Source organism: Crotalus tigris, unplaced genomic scaffold, assembly GCF_016545835.1.
Source record: "Crotalus tigris isolate CLP2741 ecotype Arizona unplaced genomic scaffold, ASM1654583v1 scf7180000020608.1315917, whole genome shotgun sequence".
NCBI classification, from domain to species: Eukaryota; Metazoa; Chordata; class Lepidosauria; order Squamata; family Viperidae; genus Crotalus; species Crotalus tigris.
The window spans coordinates 142,257-166,863 of NW_024098104.1; the positions used below are offsets into that span (position 1 = coordinate 142,257).

The following is a 24,607-nucleotide window of genomic DNA, read 5'->3' on the forward strand; positions in this document are numbered from 1 at the left end:
CTGTTCTCTTGGCCAAATGTCCTGTTGATTTCAGATGAAAGGAATTTTCTGGATCCTTCTTAGAATGCAAACTGAAGATGGAATGTGGCTTAAATCAAGAAATTTATGGCCTTAAGTTCCTTGTGGTGAAATCTCATATTAAAAAAAAAAAAAGGCGTTGAGTCCTGACCATATTTGTTTATGGATTGTTCAGAATTTGACTAAGTCTTGAGAATGGTGGACGCCTCTTTAAGTAAACCACATGGTTTCCATCATTAGGCAACCAAGGAGCTTTTGACACGGCCAAACATCTGGGCGAAGGTTTCTGAAGAGGACTGGAACAATGGTCTGGGCTATTTCGCAACTATTTTGAAGAACTGCCAAGTTGGCTTCTTACCAGATAAAAATGCCTTATCAACCCTTGCTCCATCAGACTTTCTCACCATACTTCTTCTCCAAAGCTACTCGCAACATGGCTCCCTGGATATCTTTCCTCCTCCATCCAACCATCATCTTCTGCTTGATTTTACTGTTTCTATTAACAAAACTTTTACTGAGCAACCTCAGCTGGTCATCTCGACGTATGCCTCCTGGACCTACCCCACTCCCTATCATTGGCAATTTGCATTTGATCAATATTACAAGGCAAGATGTCTCATTTATGGAGGTAAGGAGCAAAGGGATGGTGGTTCAGATCTTCTGTTATTAGCAGGAATGACCTGGATGGTAATTTAAGAGAAGGTTGAGAAGAAAAATTAGGGAGATGTAACAGTATACATAGACCTTGGTTTGGTTTAAATCATAGTTGGTTTACTTTGGTTTAAGTCATATTTAAACTTTTGGTTTAAATCATATTTGGATTGATTTGAGTTTCTGCTCCTATTCATGTTGGCCTGGAGATAAATTAAATCTGTATGCGAGGGTACATGCTTGCTCATATATTCTATTGATTACAATAAATATTACTGCCAAAATATCAACAGTTGTCTGTAACTTGCCTTGATTGCCCTCCCTTCAGAAACTTTATTAAGAGATCAAATATTCTCCGTTTCTTCTGATGTCTCTTTACAGCACATGAGGGCAGAACCTTAGTAGTTTTAAAAGGTTATGTCCAAGAGGACATTTTGGCAGATAAGGATGGTCCCATAGGGTTTATGAAGTCATATCTCCCAAAATACCCTTGCGTGCAGTGCTTTTTTTCTATATATATATATATATATATATATATATATATATATATATATATATATCTATATATATATATATATATATATATATATATATATATATATATATATATAAAGGTGCCGGAACTCACACATGTCATACAACCCACCTTGCCTACCCTACAAGGTTCCATCCAAAAAAGGTGCTGGAACTCCGTTCTGGGCATTCTGTGAGAAAAAAAGCCCTGCTTGCATGCATACGATTCAAAAGTTCCCGGAAGAGAAGGCACAGTGTGGTGAAACCAGCAAGTTAAGATAACCTTTATTGTCATTTTATGAGCACACATATATAACCCAACACATATATAACCCAACCCAGAAATGAGCTGTTAGCAAAAGTTTAACAACAGAATCAATGACTTACTTCAACAAGCAAAACAAAGCAATTTTGGGGTATCATGAAAAATCTTGGCATATCACTTGGAATTTCTTGAGCCCTTCTATGTACAGGCAGTTACAACCTATAGGTATTTTAAAATTTGCTTTGCATTTCACTGAATGTTAACCCCCACCAGATGTCATGTGGATCCAAGCTCCAAGGATTGATGACTCTCTGTCAACCCAACTCTAGTGCAGTTTCACAGGTTGTGTTATGGAAGAGTAGCTATCTTCTTTAGAAATCCCTCTAGTTGTAGAAGGGGGTGTGTGTTGGGCAGTGTATTATGTCACTTGCATTAGGAGGGCGTTATGCCAAATAAATACAGGAAGCAGAGCTAGCTGTGCTTAAATGCATCCGTAGATAGAACACAAGCAGAGAATTGCAGGTTTAAGTACTCTCACTTAAAAGAACAGAGAACGGGGATGGGAAGATGTTTCCCCATCTGAAACTTGGGACAACAACGACCAAGAGAGGGCAAAGTCTGATGTGTTATCACACAGCTTTCTGTCAGTGGGATTTGGGCCCATCTAACTTTCCACAACAGCTTCAAGGAAGATCATAAGAAGATCTTATGACCACAGACCTTGATTGTTCTTTCTCTGTGCAATGAACTCATTTACCATGTCAGGGACTCTGTCCTATGTTCTTCTGACCAGTGAAGTTCAGGAAGAGGGTTCTTCAGAGAGAGAGAGAGAGACTTTTGGGATCCTGATGATGGGATCTTCACCCAAGGAACTCAGTTGGCTTCTTCCTTTCCTTGGTTTAGACTGCAAGGGCTGCTTTCTTTCACAGTAGATCTTGTAGGAAAGAGCCAGACATCTGAAGGAGTTTGGTAACCTCTTTTCCAACTAATCAAGTGTATCAGCCTTTGAAACCTATGAGTTTTAGTAACATTTGTTAGACAGAAAGGGGCTATTGGATCCCTCACAGGCTTCCAATGCTCAGCAACAGCAGGTGATGGTTCTGAACTTCTTCTCTTCCACTTCCTCCTCCAGCTTTCCAAAAAATATGGCCCTGTCTTCACTCTCCATTTTGGTCGACAAAAGTTTGTGGTGCTGGTTGGCTACGAGGCGGTGAAAGAGGCACTCCTGAGCAAGGGAAATGAGTTTATCGACAGGCCTCCGATCCCCATATTCTCACAGATCCAACATGGGAACGGTAACCATACTTGGGAATAAGAGAGCTGATTTTTAGATTCCAATCTTCCAAAGATGCAATTGAAAGAAAGTAGGGGAGGTGGCAGAATCAGGGTGCTCTTCCTTTACACATGTTTGGAAAGCAGAAAGAACTGTTTGAGAAACCATGCTTGAGGAGCGTTCCAGCTATCATGCAACTAAACACCCTTTAGTTCTCGCCAGCCTTGAAGATACACACAGACACAAATACACAACATACACATATATATTTGGTCATAGCATCAAAGCAAGGGAGATAGGAGAAGCTGGTCAGCCAAGATGGCTCTTGAACAGGAGGAGCTGGGTTGAAGATTACCCTGCATTGACCGTCTTTTAGTTGTCATTCCCCTTGAGGCCACCATTCTTGGTTCCGTCTATTGTTGATGGATTCCTGTTGATAGATAGGCTTGGATTTCTGGTCAACTTCATTCACACTTCTTCTCTGCTCCAGGGAGGTAGCATGGAGAGAAATAAGGGTGACAATTTAGGAGACCTTTGAGGGAATTCTATGAGATACGATCCTCCTTTGATGTGATATGAAGGAAGGGAGTGTCTTCCTCAGGTATGTTCTTCTCCATTGGAGAAGTGTGGAAGGACACCCGTCGGTTCACCTTGTCTACCATACGGAATCTCGGGATGGGCACCTCAGTGATCGAAGGAAAGATGCTTGAAGAGCTGAATTTCCTGGTTGAGCAGGTCAACTCCTTTAAAGGTGAGACGCTTCTTCTGTTCCTCATCCTGGGTTCTTCTACCTCCTTCACCTGCTCTTTGAATCATCTTCTGTTCTTCTTTCTTTCTTTCTTTCTTTCTTTCTTTTAAGGTGAGCCTTTTTCATTGAAGGCCTTCTCTGGTGCTCCCACAAATATCACCTTCACCGTACTGTTTGGAGACAGGTTTGACTATGCTGACCCAACTTTCAAGACCCTCTTAAGACTCATTGATGAAGTCATGAGTCTTCTGGGGTCTCCATCCTTACAGGTAAGAGGACCTTTCTTTGTTTTTCTTTCCCAGCAAAGGGAAAAAAGCTTGATGGTTTTCTTGCAGACATTTCATTGCCAAACTAGGTTACATCATCAGTGCTAGAAGGGAGGGGAGTTTGCACTGACGATGTTACCTAGTTTGGGTAATGAAATGTCTGCAAGAAAACCACCAAGCTCAGAGAACACCAAGGATCCCTCACTTTGCAAATGTCTGCTTCTTGCTTCAGAAATTAACACTTGTGGGTGGAGAGATGTGCAGCCGAGCATCCCAAATAAGTGGGCTGAAAAAGCTCCCTGGAAAGACAGAATAAATGTTCAGGGCTTTGGAAATGGAGGAAACAGGGACACCCCTCCCCTTTTAAGGCCTCTAGATGTCTTGGCATTGAGTCCCATCATTCCCATCCAGAAAGCAGAAAGGGAATGGCAGGAGCCAAAATCGTTTGGGCTGGAAGTTGCCAAATGCAATTCTTGACTTGGAAACACTTCGGTGTGTTTCGGTTATAACTTTTTCCTTGATTCTCTTGACGGAATCCATCATCTGCTTCACAGAAGCAAAGGACCAGCCCTTGCAAGCTCTTCCATTTCCTCCTGGTTTACTTGGATGCGGGTTTGACCCCATTAATGTTCGACCCCATTAATAAGTCCTGGAATTTCCGGAATAATTATTTTTTAAATGCTAAAGATCATGCATCAATCCGTTGCACTCCAAATGCTTGCTTCCAATTCTTTTGTGCCCTATCAGAATATCTAAAAGAGCTATTATAAATTTTTGGTGTTTTTTTAAAAAAAAATGCTTCCTTTTCAAAAGAAACTTCATTGCAGTCTTTTTGTCGTTTTCCCCTCCATAGAATGTTTCTTTTTCAAATTTACATTTATGAATTATGCCTAGAAAAAGCCTGTAGCTCCTCCGTGCAGTATCGTGAGATTTATTTGCTTTTTTAAAATAAAGTAAAATAAGGAGAATAGCTGCTCTTTGTAACTTCAAAATGTTGAATTAAAATCTGAGCCTTTCCAAAGGAAAGGATTTCTATAGTTAAACCTCTGAAGGCCCCCCCCCCTTTCTGTGCAAATCTAGGAAGACAACCTTAAAAACATTGACTAGAGGGGTTTAGGCACCCCTTAAATTAGCAGGCACCAAAGAGACATTATTACTGTAACCTCATTCTCATCTATAGGTTTTATCTTGATTTATTTGCTCTTTTCCAGCTGTTTAACATCTATCCGTTCCTTGGATTCCTTTTCAAACCCCATAAAATGATCTTGAAAAAAATCAAAGAAACCTGCGCCATCATAGAAAAATATTTGCGAGCTAGCAGGGAGACGCTGAGCGGGGACCAGCTACAAAGCTACATCGACTCCATGCTGTTCAAACAGCAGCAAGAGGTTGGTGTCTTCCGTGGTTCTGCGACTTTCGCATTTTGGCCTCCTAATCAAGAAGGTGGTCAGAAAGCTCTCTTGATGGATCCTCGAAGCACTGGGCCTCTTCCTTCGCCCCCCACCCCAAATATTAGTGCTTTCCATTCCTGATTTAGAAATTGCTGCCGTCAGGCTTAGTTGTGTAATTTAATTGTTTTCCATTCCTTGGGACCGTCTTCCAGATACCAACAGAAGAGAATATTTGTAGCTGAGGGTTGAACTGTGGGGTCTTTGTTGCTCTCTGAGCTTGGTGGTTTTCTTGCAGACATTTCATGACCCAACTAGGGAACATCATCAGTGCTAGAAGGCGGGGGGGGGCTGCGGAGAGGAAGAGGAGGAGTGTGGGGTCCTGGGTGCTCTCTGAGCTTGGTGGTTTTCTTGCAGAGATTTCATGACCCAGCTAGGGAACATCATAAATGCTAGAAGGGAGTGGGATGGAGGAGAAGGAGGATGAGGAGGACGAGGAGGAGGACGAGGAGGACTGTGTGGTCCTTGGTACTCTTTGAGCTTGGTGTTTTTTTGCAGACTGTTCATTACCCAACTAGGGAACATCATCAGTTGGGTTAAACTGATGATGTGATCTAATTGGGCAATATTGATGCCATCCAGTTGGGTACTGAAACATCTGCAAGAAAACAACCACACTCAGAGAGCACCATTTTCCAGATATGTGGAATAACTTGCCGAAAGGCCCCGAGACTTGGCTTTTTAGAACCTTGTTGGATTAGGGATTGTATTTTAGGGGAAAGCATTTTCTTCCCATGTTCATCAAGCACAAATTTTGCCTCTTGTGTTTAAGGGAGAGACTAGCAAGAAGAACATCTTTCATGACCATAATGTCATGGCCTCGGTGCTTGATCTGGTCATGGCTGGGACGGAGACCACCGCCACCACTTTGCAGTGGGCTATTCTGCTGATGATGAAGTACCCTGAGATCCAGAGTAAGCTAGAACTCTCTTTTGCTAAGACACCTGGTTTGGGCTGAGTCAGGGGAGGCTGGTCCCCACACCCCATTTGTCAATGACACTCCGGAGAAAATTGCAAATCCAAGCAGCCAGAAACAGCTCCAAATGAGTCAAAGGCCACCGAGTCCTTGACCTAGAGGTAGTAGTTGAATTCCTCCAAAGTTTAGACAGTGGTTATTATGGGCTTCTGCTGGCTTGGCAGTTGTTCTTGGAGGCCAGCAGATAGAATGCTTTGGATCACATCCCAACTGCTAAGAGCAGATGTCCTCAAGCTTTCTGCAGTTGAGGAACAAGTCAGGGGACACAACTGCCTCCCCAGGGCTGCTGAAGGAAAGGGGCTCTGGCTTCCTGGTGTTGACTTTCGGACCACTCCTCCTGCAGGGAAGGTCCAACAGGAAATCCAGCGAGTGCTTGGATCAGAGCGTTTACCTGTCTATGAAGACAGGAAGCGGATGCCCTTCACCAACGCCATGATTCATGAGGTCCAGAGGCTTGCTTCTGTTGTGCCACAGTTGCCACGCTGCACTGCCGTGGATACCCACTTCCAAGGCTACTTTATTCCAAAGGTATGAACTAGGTGGTGCTCAGGGTCGCAAGCAACAGGAGAGATGCTTGGGCAGAGGAAGCTTTGGAGAACGGAGATGTCCATGAAGGTCCATGTTATGTTGAGTTGGACCATCCGGGTTCAGGATTTCTGCCACCTTGAACCTTTTCCTTCTTCCCCCAAAATGTGGGAGCTGGAACTCATTCATTCTTGAACTAGTTTCTCAATTTGCTTCTGCTCCAGGGAACAGCAGTGATTCCTTCTCTGACCTCCTCGCTTTATGACGAAACCCAGTGGGAGACTCCCTACAAGTTTAACCCCAACCATTTTCTGGATGCTGAAGGGAACTTTGTGAAGAAAGATGCCTTCGTGCCTTTCTCAATAGGTGGGTAAAGAAGATCTGTGTGTGAGGAGGGTCTGGGGATCTAGGGAAGAGATGAGGTTGGCTGGGAGGTCAGTCTACAGCAGGGTGTCCAACTGTGGTAACTTCAAGACTTGTGGTCTTCAACTTCCAGAATTCCCCAGCCAGAATTCTGGGAGTCCACAAATCTTAAAGTTGCCAAGGTTGGACATCCCGGTCTACAGCCTGTTTTTTTTTTGGGGGGGGGGGACACCAAGAGAAGGTTTATGAGATGAAGCCTATCTCTAGAAGATGGCTAGATAGCTTGAAGACAATAAATTGCTCTGGTTTGGGCACCAGGATCCTGGGCAGCACCATGGATGTCTAACTGCTCCACCAGGATCTGGAACCGAAGTGGTTCTCCAAAGGTTCTCCCTCCAGTCTTTGATCTCCTGGTATGCTTTACTAGCTTTGCCAGTTAGGAACAGTGAGTAAGAAGACGGAGGCTCCTTCCTACTTCCTGGGCACCTGGAAAGCTCTCGAGGCCTTGAGGGAGTCTCACCCTGGACCTCTGTTTCTCCAGAACTTTGGGACAACCCTCAAGTGAGTCAGGGCCTTCCGGCTTCAGGTCCAGGAACACCACCCCTGCGTGGGCTCCAGGACGTTCTGAGGAGCTGTGCCCTGAAGCCAGCATTGCCAACTTTTCTGCCTTTTGTTCCTCTTCCTTTTTAAAAATGACCCTGGGGTGTTTTTTTGTTACAGGACGCAGGAACTGCCTTGGGGAAAGCCTGGCCAAGATGGAACTCTTCATCTTTGTGACCGGATTGTTGCAAAGGTTCATATTTCAAGCCCCGCCTGGAATGAAGGAAGCAGACCTGGAACTTACGACCGAGCCCGCCTTCACTCGGAGGCCTCAGCCCTACTCTACCTGTGCCGTGCCCACCAACTAGGACCCGGTTTCTCAACCTTGGCCACTTTAAAGAGGTGCGGACTTGAACTCCCAGAATTCCCCAGCCACTCTCCTCTCTCTCTTGACTTAATCCAGCATTCTGGGTGCTAAATTAATACTTCTGCCATTAAAGTCTGTTGCAAATGGGGGGAGCTGTTGTGTCCAGTCGCTATTACCATCCCTTTCTTGAAAAATGAAATGACAAATGGAAATTATTATTTATGTATCTGGGGAATCAAATTTGTGCTGTGGGTTCTGGAAAGGGTTTTTTGTGTGTGTGTGTTTTGCAAATAAGAACAGCCCATTAAAAACATGTGAAAGTAGCATGTATAGTGGAAGGCCCAAAATCTTGTATATGAAAACTTTCACTAAACCCAGTCCATTCCTTTAATCTTTGGGCCTCTTTGGAAAACTTTGGAGAAGTGCTAATATTTGGATATATTTTTTTCTATTTCTCTCCTTGACTCTGCTGCCACCTAGTGGTGACAGGAGGGCTATGAGTGTCCGTTCCTCAGTTCTTAATGTCTGCTGCCCCCTCCCGGCTTATTCATGAAACAGGAACTTGTGTTTTCATAACCACGATGGAGCTCGGAAAAGAGGAGAGGAACTTGACCCCGAGTCATGGGGGTCACTTAAGACCCTCATTCTTGGTGATGTGCTCCTGAGGTAAGGCTCAAGCCATGGTCGATCTTGAATCGGGTCAGCATCCAATTCTAAAATGAACTTGTGGGGGGTGGGAGGAGGAGGAGGACTGTGGGGTCTCTGGTGCTCTCTGAGCTTGGTTGTTTTCTTACAGACCTTTCATTACCCAAACTAGGGAACATCATCAGTGCTAGAAGGGAGTGGAGTTTGCAGGGAGGAGGAGGAGGAGGAGGAGATGTTTTGGGGATGGCAGCACAATCTGAAAGCCATTTATGACTTCTCAAGAACCTTGGAAACCAAGAAAACAAAGCAACGGACCATCGAACAGATCAACCCAGAGTTCACACTTGAGGCAGAGATGATCGTATTGTGGATCATTCTCCAAAGAGCTGGTTCTCTTGAGAAGTTCTTAATACTGGGAGGAAAGAGAAGAAGGGGACAACCAGGCAGCAAAGTGGATGGGCTCAATTGCAGTGGCGATGGATGGAGACCTGAAGCACCTGGTGGAGTATAGATCCTCCGGAGAAGAAGAGGTGACACCCACTTGATAGCACAAAATCAATCAAGGCCACTAAATGTTAGAGGGCAGGGAGAGGCTGATGTCCCTGGACAGACTCTGGGGGTCAGTATTGCCCCATTCAATGGAGCTGATGTGGCAAGCTCAGTGTGAGCATACCTTTCCCTCACTAAGATAAAGAAAACAGAAGTTGCCACACCTCTGGGTGTGGGCAAGGGAAACGGGCTTGTCTCTGTGATAATCAGACCCTCAGCTTTCCGTCCAACTTTGCAACCTCTTTGTAAACCTGTTGTCAGAAAGGGAGGGAGAGTTGAAGGAGAGTTTAGGCAGGAGGGAAGTGCATAGCAGAGAGGAAGGGAAGGTGGCTAAATAAAGGCTATCTCTTTCCCTTGAGATAGAACCAAGGTTATGCTAGATCAACTTGGTGGGTAACACTTGACTTCTCCATCAGGGTTTAATGGTCTCAACTTAGGCCAGCAAGGTGGGTGGCTACTTTTAGAAAAAGACCGTATAGGAACCGCTGTATCTCCTGCTTTGTGTTTCTATGAGAGAGTATCTGCAGGGACTACGTGGATCCAAATCTAGTGTGATGTTTGTCTAATGCAGGTGGGACCTACACAGTCAACAATATCATTATTATCTCTTGGGAAATGGCAGTGACAAATTTCATTGTGGCTGTTGGCACCAAACTCACATTTCAAGAACAGGCTGGTTAATGATAACCCACCTTCAGAGATCTGTAAGACTCTTGGTTTTAACAGATCAACCTTCCAGATGTTTCACTTAAGCAAGAATTTTGATCACGTCACCATGGGGATGTTGCAACGGTCGCAAGTGTGAAAAATGGTCAAAAGTCACTTTTTTCAGCACCGTTGTAATTCGAGGATTAGATGTATTGTTTGGCTGGACATCCCATTTCAGCATTCATACAAACGTGTAACTATTGTTTATGACATTTTATTAAAGAACAATCATACTGGTAAAGAATTGAACCCCTTTAGCGTTCAGGAAAAGAACAATCTTGCCCCTTTGTGTGTTTGTTTATTGTTTGGTGCGGGAGATTAACCTCCTTTCAGCTGGGCACAGGTGGTGGCGAAGGTCTTGTGAAGGTGGCCAAAGCCTCCTTTGATGCAGCACAAGGTCTGCCTGGCTGTAAACAGACCACACTTATGTTCGTATGTATCTGTCAGTGATGACACTGCAGTGTTGGGTTGGCTGGCTGGTGGGCGTTGGGCCCTTCCCCAAATAAACAGCACCGCCCTGCTTGAGTAAAAAGAACCTGCAAGATCTAGAAAAGGACTTGCTCCTACCAGGCTGACGGCTTGATCTTGCCGCATTTGCTTTGCAGAATTTGCTCCTAGGATTTCATATCAACTCCGTGCTGGAATTGAGCTGATGTAGGTTGCCATCTCTTACAGTTACCTTCCACATTTGCACTCCCAGGATTTCCCGCTAACATGAATTTAATTCCAATGTCCACTTGAGAAGTTTGACCTCCAAGACAACTTCATGATCTGCCTCCAGGTTGGTCCTACAGGTCTTTCAAGAATGACCCCATCACTGCCACAACCAAGTCCACTCCTTTGGTTTCTGACCAGCCTCTTCTTCTCCTTCCTTCTACCTTTCCCAGCATCAGAGCCTTCTCCAAAGAGATGGGTCTTCTGCCGATTGATTGACTAGATGCCATCAAGTCATTGTTGACTCTTCGCAAGAAGATAGCTTTTTTCCCCAGGATGACCTGTCTCCAACCTGGTCCTACAGGTCTTTCAAGAGTGGACCCATCACCACAACCAATTCCAACCACCTGGCTGATGATCATCCTCTTCTTCCTTCCTTCTTCCTTCCACCATTAAGGACTTCTCCAGAGAGCTGGTCTTTCACATCTTGTGTCCAAAGTCAGATCATTTTATCCTGGTCCTTTGTCATTTCTTTGAGCGAGAACTCTTGAGTTGATGTGTTTGATGATCCATTGATTTGTTGTCTCCATCCAATTCTCAGGAATCTTCTCCATCTCCAACCTCCCAAAACATCCATGTTCTTCTTCTCCTGCTTCTTCCAACTCCTGTATTTAAAAATATCATTTACTACAATGACTTCTGAGTTCACCTTCTGAAAAGCCAGCCTCCCCCTGGAATAAGAGGCTGAAAACCCGCAGCGGGAACAGGTGCCTCTGTGTGAGTGTGCGTTTCGGAGAGATTAGGTCTACTTTCAAAATTAAGCATGGGGTGGATCTGAGTGCTTTGTCTCCCACTTGAGATGAATCTAGTAAGCAAACAAAGTAAGGAGTTTCTAATGCAGAGCTAGGAGGGGATTATCACCCTGCCAAGCAAACACAGCGTAAGGTGCAGTTCTCCTGCAACGTGTTCTTTCCCCCCCCCTTCTTGCGGCTTTTGCCAAGGCCCCTTGGACTCTGAAGGGGGGGGGGGGAAGTTGTGTTGCTTAATGGGCCAAGGAAACAAGTGAGGCACCAGCACAAAGGGTAGGTTTCAGTGAATTCCCATTGAATTGCTGGCCCTTGGCCAGGAGCTCCACCCCATTGAAGCAGAGAGCAAAATTGGAGAAAAGAGGGAAAGCTGAAACCAGATGGGCACAGGAATTCTCACTTCCCACCTGTGGCTCTGACGTGGGAGGGCCTCTTTGCCCCTCTCAGGAAGAGAAAAAAGCCCCTTTGAGCTGCTCACCCCCTCCCCAGGCCTCGCCAAGCAGGACTGGCGACCCAGAGCTGCAACTCCCTAAGCTGGGAGTGAACCCAGGCCTACCTCTCCGAAAAGGGGTTAAAGGGCAGGAAAGAAAGAAGCATCTCGAGATGAGCAGCAAATAAAATGACAAAATTCAAGTTCCGGCCAAGCAACAGAGAAATTGTACATAATTATAGATGGTTGGTATGAAAGGAAAACTGGTCAATGCAGTCAGCTGTTTGTGACTGAATGGGGAGGGGGGCCAGTCGCTCCCCCCTTCCAAGGGGAAAGAATATAGAAAGAGAACTGACTCCTTTCTATGGAGCAGCAGAATCAGGTGGCCTTGTTTCCATGGGGGGGGGGGGCGGGGAAAGCTCAGCATCTAAGTGTGCACAGATTTGGGAAGGGGATGGTGCAAAACAGCCTGCCAGTCCGATTAAGTCTCTCTCTCTCTCTCTCATCTATCTATTTATCCATCTCTCACTATGTCTATCATCTATCCATCCATCTACATTTATTTGCCGCCCGTCTGGTGTCCAACGGACTCTGGGCGGCTCACAGCACAAAAGATCGTTCCTCGGTGAATGCTCCGTCTCGGCGTTCCGGCAGCTCGGTAGGCAGGTTTCTTTGGGGCCGGGGTCGAAGGAAAGGCCCGAGAGATGAAGACCCGCGCCGCAGCCTTTGTCTGCTTGTCTCGTCTCAGAGCGAGGAGGGGTCCCCGCGAGACGGCTGGATCCCACCGCCCCGATTCCGAAATCTCAGCCTCTTGCGATCGGCCAGTCCCGAAGCGTCTGGCGAAGCCCTCGCCCCTCCCCGGGCCGGGGATGGCAGGGACCCTCCCCGGCCAGCCGGCCGGCCGGCCAGCCAACTGCTCAGGCCCGGCTGCCTCCCTCCCTTCCCCGCCTCCGGCCCCCGAAGCGCTGCCACCCGCGCGCGTCCACCAAGCCTGAGCTATTCAACCGCCCCCTCCCCCCCCGCCCTCGCCTGGGTGCGCATTGTGTGCGCTTTCGCACATGACGTGGGGCAGGGAGGGACCCGCCTCTGACTCAGCCTCTTTCCCGATTGGGTTGGGCGTCCATTTGTGAAGAGCCAAGCCTCCTCGCCATTGGATCGCGGGCAAAGTCAATTACTTCCCCCCCCAAAAAACGTGTGTGTTTGGGGGGGGAGCGCGAAGAAAGCAGCAAGAGGCGGAGGGCTCTTCCCCCCTCCTCCCCCCCCTTTCCTCCCGGAGTCCCGGGAGCGCGTGACGGTCTTTCCCCTCCCCGCTTTCCGGATTCTCGCCCCCCCATTGGTAACCTTTGCAAAGGCTCGGCCTCCGCAGCGCGAGAGCCTGGGGGATTTTGTTGGGGGGGGAGGAGGAGGGGGGGTCCTGCTGGCTTAGTTTTGCACGCCCTGTGATTTCCAAGGCATCTCCTCCGACGGGGGGGGGCTGAGAAATCAAGGCGTTTCCCTCTCGCTGGACTACGCCGCCGCCCCCTTCCCTGCCCCTTCCCCGCGTGGAGGGGCGGCCTGCGCCTTGGAGGAGGCGGCGGGGCGCTGAGCGGGCCCTGGACGAGCCGGGCCCGGGATCCGGAGCTGCTCCGTCCGGGGAGGCGCTGCTGAGCTGGAACGGACCGCGCCGCCGGGTTTCCGGGCCGGCGAGAGGAGCCGCGCCGCATCCCGCGGCTGATCTCCGTCGCGCTTTCCTCGGCCGCGCCGCCCGCCTGGATCGGGCTCGAGCCCTGGATTGGCTTCCTCCGGCTGAGGGGGCGGCGGCATGGATGGCCCGCGGCCCTCGGCCGGGCCGGAGCCGGAGCTGTCTGCCGAGAGCAGCCGGGCGGTCCCGGCCGGGCGGCGCGGCGTGGAAGCCTCTGGCCGGCGCGTGGATTGAGCGCCCTCGCGTGGGACCTTCCGCCGCCTCCCGGCCGCCTCCCGCTGGGCCCGCCTGCCCCGGCAGCTGGAGGCTCGCCCTCCTCCTCCGCCGCCGCCCCGCTCCGCTCCGCCCCCCCCGGCTGGAGCCGCGGACCGGGAACAGCTGCGCGACCCCGAGCCGGGACCGGCTGGCCTGCCGCGCCCCCGTTTGGCTGCTGGGGGGCCCGAGCCGTGGGATGCGGCCCGCTGGGGCCCTCCGGAGGGCTGCGCATCGCTGGCAGAGAGAGGCCCGCGGCGGAGGCCGGGCGTAGCGGGCGGACTGCTCGCCTTTCCGACGACCTTCTTCGACAGCCGTGCGCGGCGGGGCCGGAGATCCGCGCGAGCGGGGCCTCGCCTGCCCTCCTTTGGCGGAACGACTGACGCGGGGAGGAGCAGCAGCAGCAGCACTTGGAGGGTCGATTTTTCTGGTTCTCCACCCCCCCCCCGGGAACTCCCCCCGGGAGCCACACACACACGCGCGCGCGCCATGGCTGCGAAAGAAAACCCCTGCCGGAAATTTCAGGCGAACATTTTCAATAAAAGCAAGTGTCAGAATTGCTTCAAGCCTCGGGAGTCGCACCTGCTGAACGACGAAGATTTGAACCAGGTAAGGCCTTCTTGGGCCGGGGGGGGGGTTTAGGAGTCCTGAGCGGCTGGGGGGGGTCGCTGGTCCCGGCTCTTGCAGGGCTGGAACCTCGGGGGGAAGCGAGGAGGGGGGCCAAGAGGCCCGGCCGGTGGGCTGTGGTTTCCGGGGAGGGGGAAGAGGTTGATGCCCAGAAGCAAAGCAACTTTGCAAATGCCAGACTGGGGCTGGGGGCGAGGGTGGCAGAAGAAATGTCCCTGTTTGGGTGTCGCAGGGTGGGGGCGGGCTGCGGATTCCCCCCCCCCCGAAAGATTTGCCCCGTCGCCGGGTTGGTATAATCAGCGCCCGCTTCCTTCCTGAGGCTTCAAAGGAGATACTTTTGGTTTACTTTGTGCGGCTTGTTTTGGCCTCCCAGATACTTTCTATCCTTTCCCACCTTCTCCATCTATCCTCACCCGGGAAAACTGGGGACAAAAGCGTCAGCAGGCCCAGACCTCGTTTGTAAACTTGCCAGCGAGGCGGTTTCATTATTTTTCTCTTTCTCGCCCTCCCTCTCGCCCTCCCTTTCCCCTTGAGGGATAGAATCTTGAAGCGCCCAGGGCTTCGCATTTCAAAGGCTGGGTCCGCCATATCAAAGGCAGCGTCAGGCGCCTTGCAAAGGATTAATGCGGCTTCCAGCCCCCGCCCCCCCCCAATCCCGCTTAGGTAACTTGGCTGTAAACGGAAGGGTCCGCCGCCTTTAAAAGCGGGGTCCCCGCCACCGGGCCCAGCCAATTCGGGCGCTAGCAGCGTGCATTTTTCTCAAAAAAAAGGGGAAAGAGTAGCCAGGCGTATTTGTCTCGTGCATTTAGACTCTTCCCCACCCCGCCTCCCGTGCATTGCGCCGCTGTTTATAAATAGAGAAACGGGGCGCGAGTGCGTGTGCAGGTGGCGTCCTGATTTCCACGCGTGGCTGGTTCCTTCCTGCGCCGCTTCTAAGTCTCTGCTCGCAATCCTATTGGGGGGGGAGGTCTCTGCCTGTTTGGATGCTGCCCCCTCCTTCACCCTGCTCCGCCATCTGCAAGCTAATATGGAAACTATGCACATGAGTGTGTGGTGCGTGTAAAGCGATAAAAGGGGCTGGCTAAGGGGTCAGCTTAGCTTTGTTTCCCATCCATCCTTCTCGCCTGAGGCCTTCAAGTATTATTAGTGTTGTTATTATTTTCCCCCTTAAAACCAGGGGGTTAAATCTCTGGTGTGAAAATGCCTGAATTGTTTGCTCGTTCTCCGTCCATCTCCTTCTAGAAAGGAGAAAAACACACAATTGTGTGGCCGGCCCAGCCTGAAAGACTGTGTTTGTGTCTGTGTTCTGTTCATAAACAAAGATAACTGTTCACTGCCCCACCACTTTGGAAGGGGAAGGGATGAACGGCTGGGATAGGTTAGGGTGCTTCCAATGTGGGGATTCTCCAGCTGTGTGGGACTACAGGCACCATATTTCCCCACCGCATTCCAGTTTGGTTTGGAAGCTTTCCTCACCTTGAAGAGGGTGGCGGTTGACATGCTGGGGTGAGACTCTGGATGTTCCCCACTTTGACCCATATCAGCCTTACCTGGAGCTGCTAGCTGTCAGTGTGCGGGGCTGTAGGGAGGAGGAGTTAGGAACCAATAAATCAGAATAGAGTTGGAAGGGACTCTTCTAGTCCAACCCCCTACTCAAGCAGGAGACCCTATGCATTTCAGACAGATGTCCAGTCTTTTCTTAAAAACCTCCAGTGATGGAGCAGCCACAACTTCTGGAGGCAAGCAGTTCCACTGGTTAATGGTTCTAACTGTGAGGAAGTTTCTCCTTAGTTCCAGGTTGCTTCTCTCCTTGATGAGTTTCCATCCGTTGCTTCTTCTCCTGCCTTCAGGCGCTTTGGAAAATAAGTTGAGCCCCCTCTTCTTTGGGGCAGCCCCTCAAATACTGGAACACTGCTATCATGTACACCCCCTCTCTCCCCCCCCCCGTCCTTCTTTTCTCTAGAGGAGACATACCCAGTTCCTGCAACCATTCTTCATATGTTTTAGTCTCCAGGCCTTTAATCATCCCAGCCCTGTAAAGTGGTATAGCCTGGAGTAGCCCTTTCTCAGGGGGGCTGCTTTGTGGAGGGGGGTATTCACCACTTGCAACAGGCCACTTCTGGTTTTGTTTGGCCCAGACCCCCATGGAGAGCCTTTTCTGTTATCTTTTGAGGCTGATGCAGGGGAAATTTATGGGGGTTTTCTCTAAAAAGGTCTCTCTGGGCCCGATTTTCCTGGACCAGCGCTGGTTTCCCTCCAGGCACGCTGGACTACAACTCCTATGATCCACCAACAAGCTTACATCGGCCTATCCACAACCAGCTGAGGAACCCACCTGGAGAACCTACAGTAACCCTTTCCTGGCTGTGTCCCAACCAGAGATGTACTGCCCCTGGATATGGAGGCTCCATTTGGCCTGATCACATAGCTTAGAACCATCTAAGCTGCTGCTGCTTTCGGTGGACCCTCCTGGAAGTAGATCTTGAAATGTCAGATCTTGCAAGATGGGATCCCGTGTCCCTGGTTCAGCTGACCTCATAAGAAGAAGAACAGGGCGATAATGTCTAGACAGAGGGAAGGAACGAGCAGTTCTCCAAATCCACAGCTGATGCCGGGGAATTTGGCTTGCGTAACTTGCGGTGAAGGCTGCCGGTCCAGAAAGCTCAGATAAGGTTGTGATGGAGGAGAAATGCATTGGCAGAGCCAGCTCAATGGAACCTCCATGTGCAAGAGCAATCTGCTTGCTTGGGTCGAAGTTAGAGAAACACTTCTCATGCCATGCGTCTTCAGTTCCCCAGCAGGCTTGATGGAGGAGTTGAAGTCTATAAGTCTTAAAGTTGCCAAGGTTGGAGACCCCTGTCATAAACATAGTAGCCCAAGGATTTTAACACCTCTCCTGGCTTTTAGGGAAAAAAAAAAAACCCAAAAGCCATTTGTTCTTCCTCCTGGATTGGTTCGCTTTGCATCTTCCGATTAGGAAGCTCGAGATCAGCGAGAAAGCAAGTTCTGGCTTTGCTTTGTTTTTCTGTTTGGTGTTTTGGAGAGCAGATTATCTCATCTTAGCTCTTAGCTGGCAGAACTTTTTTCTTCTCTCTTTTTTTCACTGCCAGGATATTTACATGCAATTAAACAGCAGCAGCAGACGGTTACCAAATTTGGTGGAGAAATCAGATAGTCAAACCTGACATTTTGTTTTTGTTTTGCAAAAAAAGGCTTTTGGTAGGTTGAGACCACAGAAGTTGGTATATTTTTGTTTCTTGGGGGACTTATTGTAAGAAAAGGAAAGCTTAACCCTGAATGCTATAAACAGCAGTCATCATCCCAGATAAAATAATAGGATAGTTCCTGGATTAGAAACCTGCTTTTCTTGTGTCTTGAAAATACAGGAGGGGAAATGAATTCTTAAACTACAGTGCAAAAAAAAAAAAAAAGATCTATCTTAAAAAGAGCAGTTTATGAAGACTGGGAAAACCTATTAGTGATATAAAGTGCTAAGTCATTATAAAAATTCTGTTGCCAAAAAAAAAAAAAAAAATCAAAGCCATTGGGTATATTCTGGCTGGTAAATATGTAAATGAAAAGTAACACTGAATTAAGCTGGAGAAAAGAAAATATATATATCAATTTATCTCCCTTCCTTGATTCTCCAGTCAGTTCTCAGGAAAAGAAGCTGAATATGAATGCAAAGGTGCTGAATAGCAATCCATCCTCTTGTGTATTGAGGACTAGCAGCTGGTATTTAAATGGTTCCCTGGCACGTGCCCGGCACAGTGTTCTTGGTTTTGGAAATAAATGGTGAAGCTATTTCATAGGTCCTTCCGTGTGCCCATAGAGCGTTCAGCAACACTGATGTGCACCTGAGCTTTGTGTGAAGGGCCAAGAGAATGGATGACTCACAAAGTCAGCCAGGTACCCAACACCACACAGGTGAGGCGGACAAATACCTGTTGACCACAGTGTAACACAGTGTGTACCCAGGATTATTCTGCTGCTCTTTAAAGGAAACGGTCCAGTGCATAGTTGATGCGATGCGATGGTGCACCTTTGAAAGGACTGCTAAGGGTTGGGAAGATGCGATGAGGTACCCAACAGTGAAAAAGGCATTTCTCCCTTTCTTTTCTTTCACTCTTTCTCCCTCCCTCCCTTCCTTCCTTCCTTCCTTCCTTCCTTCCTTCCTTCCTTCCTTCCTTCCTTCCGAAAGGCTAGGGCCTAACTTTTCAGTTGGTAGCAAAAGCCTAATGTTGAGGCTTGTCCTACTTTGCAGGGATCTCTGGGACCCCCGAAAAGATATTTGGCTTATTAGCAAAACTCCCCGTCTCTATTGCAAAGCAGTTTCTGGAAACAGAGATGAGATTTTTACAGTCAAAAGAGGGAAGTGAGATCTTTGCTAAGGAGATTACTCCTGGGCTAACCTTGTACGTGCTAATCAGGAGTTTGGCCCTAATCTGGGCATAATCTGATCCGGGTTTCCTTTAAAGTCCTTTAGAATTTAATGGGGCGTCTTTCTTAGATCTACATCTGGCTAGCTTTTCGGTATATTTGGACATGAAAACTTTCGATGAGTTTCGGAAGATGGCAAGGCAGAGCCCAAATCGATTATGGATGCCATCTTTTTGGAAAAAGATTTCGGCATTGTTTGCACCCAAGTCTTCTGCTCCTTTCCCTTTAAAGCAATGATTTTCAAACTTGGCCACCTTCAGATGGACTTCAATTCCCAGAATTCCCCAGCTTTTTTGAAAATCATTGCTTTTAAATAAACAGATCGTGGAAAGCATTGCCGGTTAATTCTGAATTGCCATTGAATTCCTAAATCCATGGTCGGTGGCTGATCGTGAAGATTAAAATGAAGATTTTGGGTTTTTTTTTAGCTAAATGTCAGATGTCTTTCCAGTGTTTGCTGTGGCAACCAACAAGCTTCAAGACTGCCTTTTTTTTTTTTTTTTTTTTTTGCAAAAGGAGGAAGTAGACACCATCTCTTGATTGGGTGGGCAAGGAATGTTTTAAAAGGGAAATTAAGTCTTGGCATTTTCAAGGCATGTGAAAAGCTGGGTTGGATGCTGTAAGGCTGGTTTTTAACCCTGAATCCTGATTCCCTTGTTTCAGTTTGCATATATGCCTTGCTTTAGCCACAGTTCTGTGAATTAGTAAAATCCAGGCCTGGTGCACACCTTGCATGTATAAAGTAAAGCGTTGTGCAAATGTTGTGTTGGTTGGCATAACGTTTGGCAGTTGGTGAAGGGGAGAGTTATAGAAAACTCTGCTAATCCTTAGCAAAAGCAGAGGTTTTGCGGAGAATCAGATGGAGCGAGGTGTGACGGTGGGACCAGGACTTTGGTGTTGTGTTGTGGCAGGCAGATCATATGCAGCTAAAGCTTGCACCCTTTGGAGACAGACAGTGTTATTTTAGGGAGATCAGAGCAGGAGGGCCTACCTCCTACTGTAATTCCAGAGGCAGTGATGAAGACCTTTAGTTTTATTTTGAAAGCTTTTCCATTTAGTGTGCTTTGGGCAAAATGTTTTGTTGCAATTTTGTTTTCTGGTGCCATTCAGGAAACTAGAGAAGATGATTCTTCCTTCCTGTTTTCTTCTACCTAATTCTCCTCCCTCCCTCCCTCCTTCCCTTCCTCATTTCCATCTCTGTTCTACCTTCCTGCTATCCATCTATCATCCTTTCTTTTTTTCTTCCTTTCCTTCCTTCTACCTAGTTCTCCTTCCTTCCTTCTTCCTTCCTTCCTTCCTCATTTTCATCTCTGTCTGCCTTACTGCTATCCATCATCCTTTCCTTCCTTCCTTCCTTCCTTCCTTCCTTCCTTCCTTCCTTCCTTCCTTCCTTCCTTCCTTCCTTCGCAAGAAAAGTCAGGCAGACCCAAATCTGTTTTTGTGCCGCCCCCAAAACCCCGAGGCGTCTTCAACTCCTTCCTTCCCTGGCCCCGAACGAGCATTCTTCCCTTTGACTGATGGGGATCTGCTGAGCGTGTTTGGACGGGCCAGCCTCCGGGGGAATTCTTCTCCTCTAAGCTTGGAAACATTTTCCCAGGCTCCCCTTGTTTTTTAATGCCTTTGGCACTTTGATTATCAGTATACCAGGAGGTTTTTTTTTTTTTTTTCCTTTTTCCCTTTAAAAAATAAATAAGTCTGCAGTTGCTGAGAGTTTTAGGAAAGCAGCGAGACAGGATTTAAATAGGATCAAGCCATGGCGGGATCTTCAGAAGGACGGGATCACGGTGTACCTACGTCTTATATATCATGGCAAGCTGTTTATAAATAAGTGTTGACATTTTGGATCGACTGCAATATCAATGGAAAGGTTCCTGGGGTTGGAGGGAGCTGACATAATCCTCCCCCCCCCCCAGCATTTTCAGGAGGGCCTGCCTTGCAAACAGCCACTCTCCTGGGGCAAGTCGGAATTTCTTCCAAGTGACAGAGAGACAAGGATGGGGATGTAAATAGATGGGAGTCAAAAAAAAAAAAAAAATCAGCCTGAACTTCTGCAAAATAAATTTATGACCGTACGAGCTTTCGGAATTTACAGTTTTAATACCCTGAATCAGAGCCCAAATTTATTATTATTACTGCATAGTTCATTCTGACCTGTCCTGCCTTTTTAAGGAAGGTTTGTTTATTAATTGGGTTGTGCAGTAGTCTGCATACCAGCCTCGTGCACTCAAATGTCACTTTTCCTAGCGGTGTATAATCTGAGAGGTGATTCTTGTCTCTCAATATACAATTTGGAGGTAGACTCCTCTTGAGAGTGGAGATTTTTCTTCCTGTTGATGTATGAAAGGTGTGTTAATGAGGTTTTCAGCCTAGAGGGTTCCTAAGTAACATAACTCTGCCTATTCTCTTTGTGTTTATTGAGAATTTTACATAACGCAAAAGACAAATCTAAAGCACAACAAAAGATGTTGCAAGGAAACTAAAACAGACAAGAAACTAAATATAATGACTTCCAAACTTCGCTTCAACAGATAATTACAATCCTATATTCCCAACTCCCTCTTAGACGTTACAAAAATCCCTTCAACGCCTGCCTTACTCCACATATTTTGTTTAATCCTCAACCCCGTAAATAATCATCTCATTTTTTTGCCTTCTTTCCTCAGAAAAATCCATATGAAGTGTCTGGTTTTTGAAAAAAAGTTGTTGATAACTGTTCATGTCACAGCACTAGGTCTCCATGGATGAATCTGTCTGTTAATTGCTAATGTTTCTCTGCTGCTCTGCTCTCAGTGCATCAGTAGAAAGAAAAAAAGAAAGAAAGAAAGAAAAGAAAAAAAATAAATCAGAAAGTATGAAGAGAAGGAAAGAAAAGGAGGGAGGGAGGGAGGGAGGAAGGAAGGAAGGAAGGAAGGAAGGAAGGAAGGAAGGAAGGAAGGAAGGAAGGAAGGAAGGAAGGAAGGAAAAATAAACCATGATAGCAGTCTTCTGATATTTGAGGGGCTGCCCCGAAGAGGGAGGGGGGCACCTATTTTTCCAAAGCACAGAAGGCAAAGATAAGAAGCAACAGATGGAAACTAACTGAGGAGAGAAGCAACTTGGAATTAAGGAGAAACTTCCTGAAAGTGAGAACAATTAACCAGTGGAACTCCTTGCCTCCAGAAGTTGTGGCTGCTCCATCAATGGAGGTTTTAAATCAAAGATGGGATGACCACTGGTCTGAAATAGTCTAGGGTCTCCTGCCTAAGCAGGGGGTTGGACTACAAGACCTCGGAGGGCTCTTCCAACTCTTGTCATTCTGTTCTTCCCTCGGCAGTTGGGAGAGGAGAGCAGGTAGCCTTATGCTGCTGCTGCGTTCAGAAGGGGTGCGGCTGCCGTGAGCCACCGAGGGTGTGGGCCAGGTAGGGCTGTGCGGAGGTGTGGGTGGGGACCCAGGTCCCCTGACGGAAGGAAGGCGGCACCTCCGCCGAGCAGAAAGGAGACGGGCCCCGGGGAGAGGGGCGCAGATGATCAGATCATGAGCCGAGGGAAGTTTGGGCGGATCAGGAACTCCTGGAAGGCGCTGGAGGAAGCCGGCTTTGAGATCCAGGTTTGCTAAGATTTGGAAAGAAGGGACGGAACCATAAACCAGAACGCCTGGTTGGAAAGGGGGCGAGGGGCTTGAGGATCCCAGCAGCGCTTCAATGGAGCCGGAAGGGATCCTCAATTTTGTTTATTGATTTCAAGGAAGGAGATTCTTTTTTGAAGCAAGTGCTTCCTGAAGAAGGTTGCAACTTTGCCAGAGTTTGCATGTTTGCTCCCTTCCTTGTACACAAGCTCATATATGTATGCTTTTTTTTTTTTTTGATTGGCAAATATTTCCCCAAGCTTGTCTGAATCAGCGTTGTGGGTTTCTGAATGCTGTCATTATCGTCTTTATCCAAAAGGATCAGGGTTTGTGGGCAGAAGCCAAGATCTGCAATGGGTTTGTCCTCATTCCTCTGCCAGCCTAATTAACATTATTAAATTAGGAATAATTCCTTCCTTCTCGGTGTCTTCTTGAGATTCTAGTAGCGCAGGGCAACTTGGGATGAAAAGGAAGGCCTAATGGGACACTGAATTAAGTTGAATTTGGAGACACTAGCAAATTTAAGCAAAACAAAAAATAAAAAAACCCCATAGATTTGCAGACTTCTGTTTCCCTCTTGTGGGCTCCAGGGTGGGTCAGAGAATTATGAGGAGTGGCATTTTTCTGGGCCCCTTGAAAATCTTTGCATTCTTTTTCTGCTGTACAAGATTACCCACCGCCTTAAAAAAAACCCCTGTCATCACCTACTCAACTGCATACTTTTTCAAAGGTACTTTCATTATTCATTAGGTCTAGAATCCTGAAGTTAAATCTGCCCACCCGGTTGTTAAGGCTCTGCTGTTTTGTATAATTGAGCATGATCAGCCTGCTGCATTGTAAAATAAATTTAAAGCGCATCAGGTGAAGAGGACTAGAAACTTTGGAAGTGAGAAGAACAGCAAAGCAAGCAGACATTTTGGCGTTCACTTAGATATTCATGAGGTCTAGTTTGCTTTTCTCATAGGGCAAAAAAAAAAAAAAATGCTGCTCCTTAATCCAGCATCTAAAGGGAAATGGGACGGGGATCCATGGTCTTGCAGGAGGAAAATGGGGTTGAAATTCCTGGGTCAAGTTTGAGTTTGCTCAGCCATGTTGTGGGAACTCTTTCGACTCCACTCAAACCGTGTTTTTTTTCTGTGAAGGAGGCCTGTTCATTTTACCCACTTAAGCATAAATTTGCAGAGAATATTGGGGTGGGTGTGTCACATTATCTGGGCCCAAGAAGAATGAATAAACAAGGATAAACAGAGAAATGCATGTCTGCACAGGGAATCCAGACCCATTTTATCTTCTCTTTGGCTTGATTTCTATCAGAAACGCTTCTGATACATACCAGTTGCGAGTTCAGAGAATGGCATTTTTTTAAAAAAAACCAAGCCTTGCGATTTCCTTGTTTCAAACAGGGTGGAGCACTGATAGATTCCCCTCTTTTATCTGGAGATGGTTGCAGACCTGGCTTTAGAGCATCTTGCAACACATCCTTGGACTTGCAGAACAGGTTTAGGGGAGGCTTCATTCACTGAGCTCAAGATATTTTTGTTTTTAAATTACAGGAACTGGTTTTTATTTGGCTGGTGCCTTCTTCAAATAAACAAGTCCTGTTTGGCTTCAGCTTTTTTCAGAGTTTGTGGGTTTTGGTTTTTGTTTATAAACAACAACAACAACCGAACAGTCCATTTTTGTTTTGGTTTTGATTACTAACCCCGAGCTAGGAATATACCAGGAAAAGGCTATTTCTGCTGCAAGGTATTTACAGGTATTTATTTTAGATAGGAGGGAACATTCAGAGTTTCAAAAATAAAATCTTCAAGATTAGTTCCGTTCTTGGAAGAAGGGGACAAATTTAGACCTGGATGCCCACTGAGTTTAAGGAAAGAAGTTAATTTTTATTTATTTATTTGGTTTTTGTAGCTGCCCATCTCAAAAAAGAGACTCTGATCAACTGCTTTGTTTTCTGTTCTTCCGTGGAAGTTTGTATTTTCACTTTGGAAATAAAATAAAAATTTATCAAAAAAAATAAAACACCCCAAGTGACTCTGTTGCTTTATAAGTTGCTTTTTAATGCAGCGACGTGTCTTTGAAGGGGCGCTTTGCAAAAGATGCGCAATACGGCACTTCAGGTCAGATCTCAGTTGTGTGTAAGTTGTTGATGTTGACTCAGTTCGATTTCTTTCACGGTTTGCTGTTCTCTTCCAAAGCTTCATTCAGAAATCAATCCTGCTCTGGAGGATCACTTAAAGAGGCACAATATCACACAC

At 47.1% G+C, this 24,607-nt stretch overlaps 2 protein-coding genes across 8 annotated transcripts in view; both read left to right on the forward strand.

Annotated features, from left to right (window-relative positions):
* Positions 1 to 289: 289 nt before the first annotated feature.
* LOC120319311 (cytochrome P450 2W1-like) lies at positions 290 to 10,096 on the forward strand. The gene is made up of 10 exons (XM_039368053.1): positions 290 to 646; positions 2,580 to 2,742; positions 3,322 to 3,471; positions 3,580 to 3,737; positions 4,946 to 5,122; positions 5,955 to 6,096; positions 6,502 to 6,686; positions 6,908 to 7,049; positions 7,767 to 9,128; positions 9,719 to 10,096. The coding sequence occupies exons 1-9, from the start codon at positions 386 to 388 to the stop codon at positions 7,952 to 7,954; spliced, it is 1,566 nt and encodes a 521-aa protein (XP_039223987.1). The 5' UTR covers positions 290 to 385; the 3' UTR covers positions 7,955 to 9,128; positions 9,719 to 10,096.
* A 3,149-nt stretch (positions 10,097 to 13,245) lies between these two features.
* The window catches only part of LOC120319312 (myosin phosphatase Rho interacting protein), a 65,975-nt gene continuing 54,613 nt past the window's right edge, over positions 13,246 to 24,607 (forward strand). For 3 of the 7 annotated variants that reach the window (XM_039368055.1, XM_039368054.1, XM_039368058.1), the window contains exon 1: positions 13,247 to 14,287. In XM_039368055.1, the coding sequence (XP_039223989.1) occupies positions 14,168 to 14,287 (120 nt within the window). In that variant the 5' untranslated portion in view covers positions 13,247 to 14,167. Of the gene's footprint in view, positions 14,288 to 21,883; positions 22,332 to 24,607 lie in introns of those variants that run through there. The other 4 variants (XM_039368057.1, XM_039368061.1, XM_039368059.1 and 1 more) reach the window with 4 other exon arrangements.

What these genes read in the sequence shown, in the direction of transcription:
- LOC120319311 (XM_039368053.1), top strand. Translation starts at nt 386, where the DNA reads ATGCCTTATCAACCCTTGCTCCATCAGACTTTCTCACCATACTTCTTC. An exon ending in ACAGATCCAACATGGGAACG is followed by an intron (nt 2,743 to 3,321) that starts GTAACCATACTT and finishes TGTCTTCCTCAG; the next exon opens with GTATGTTCTTCTCCATTGGA. An exon ending in GCAGGTCAACTCCTTTAAAG is followed by an intron (nt 3,472 to 3,579) that starts GTGAGACGCTTC and finishes CTTTCTTTTAAG; the next exon opens with GTGAGCCTTTTTCATTGAAG.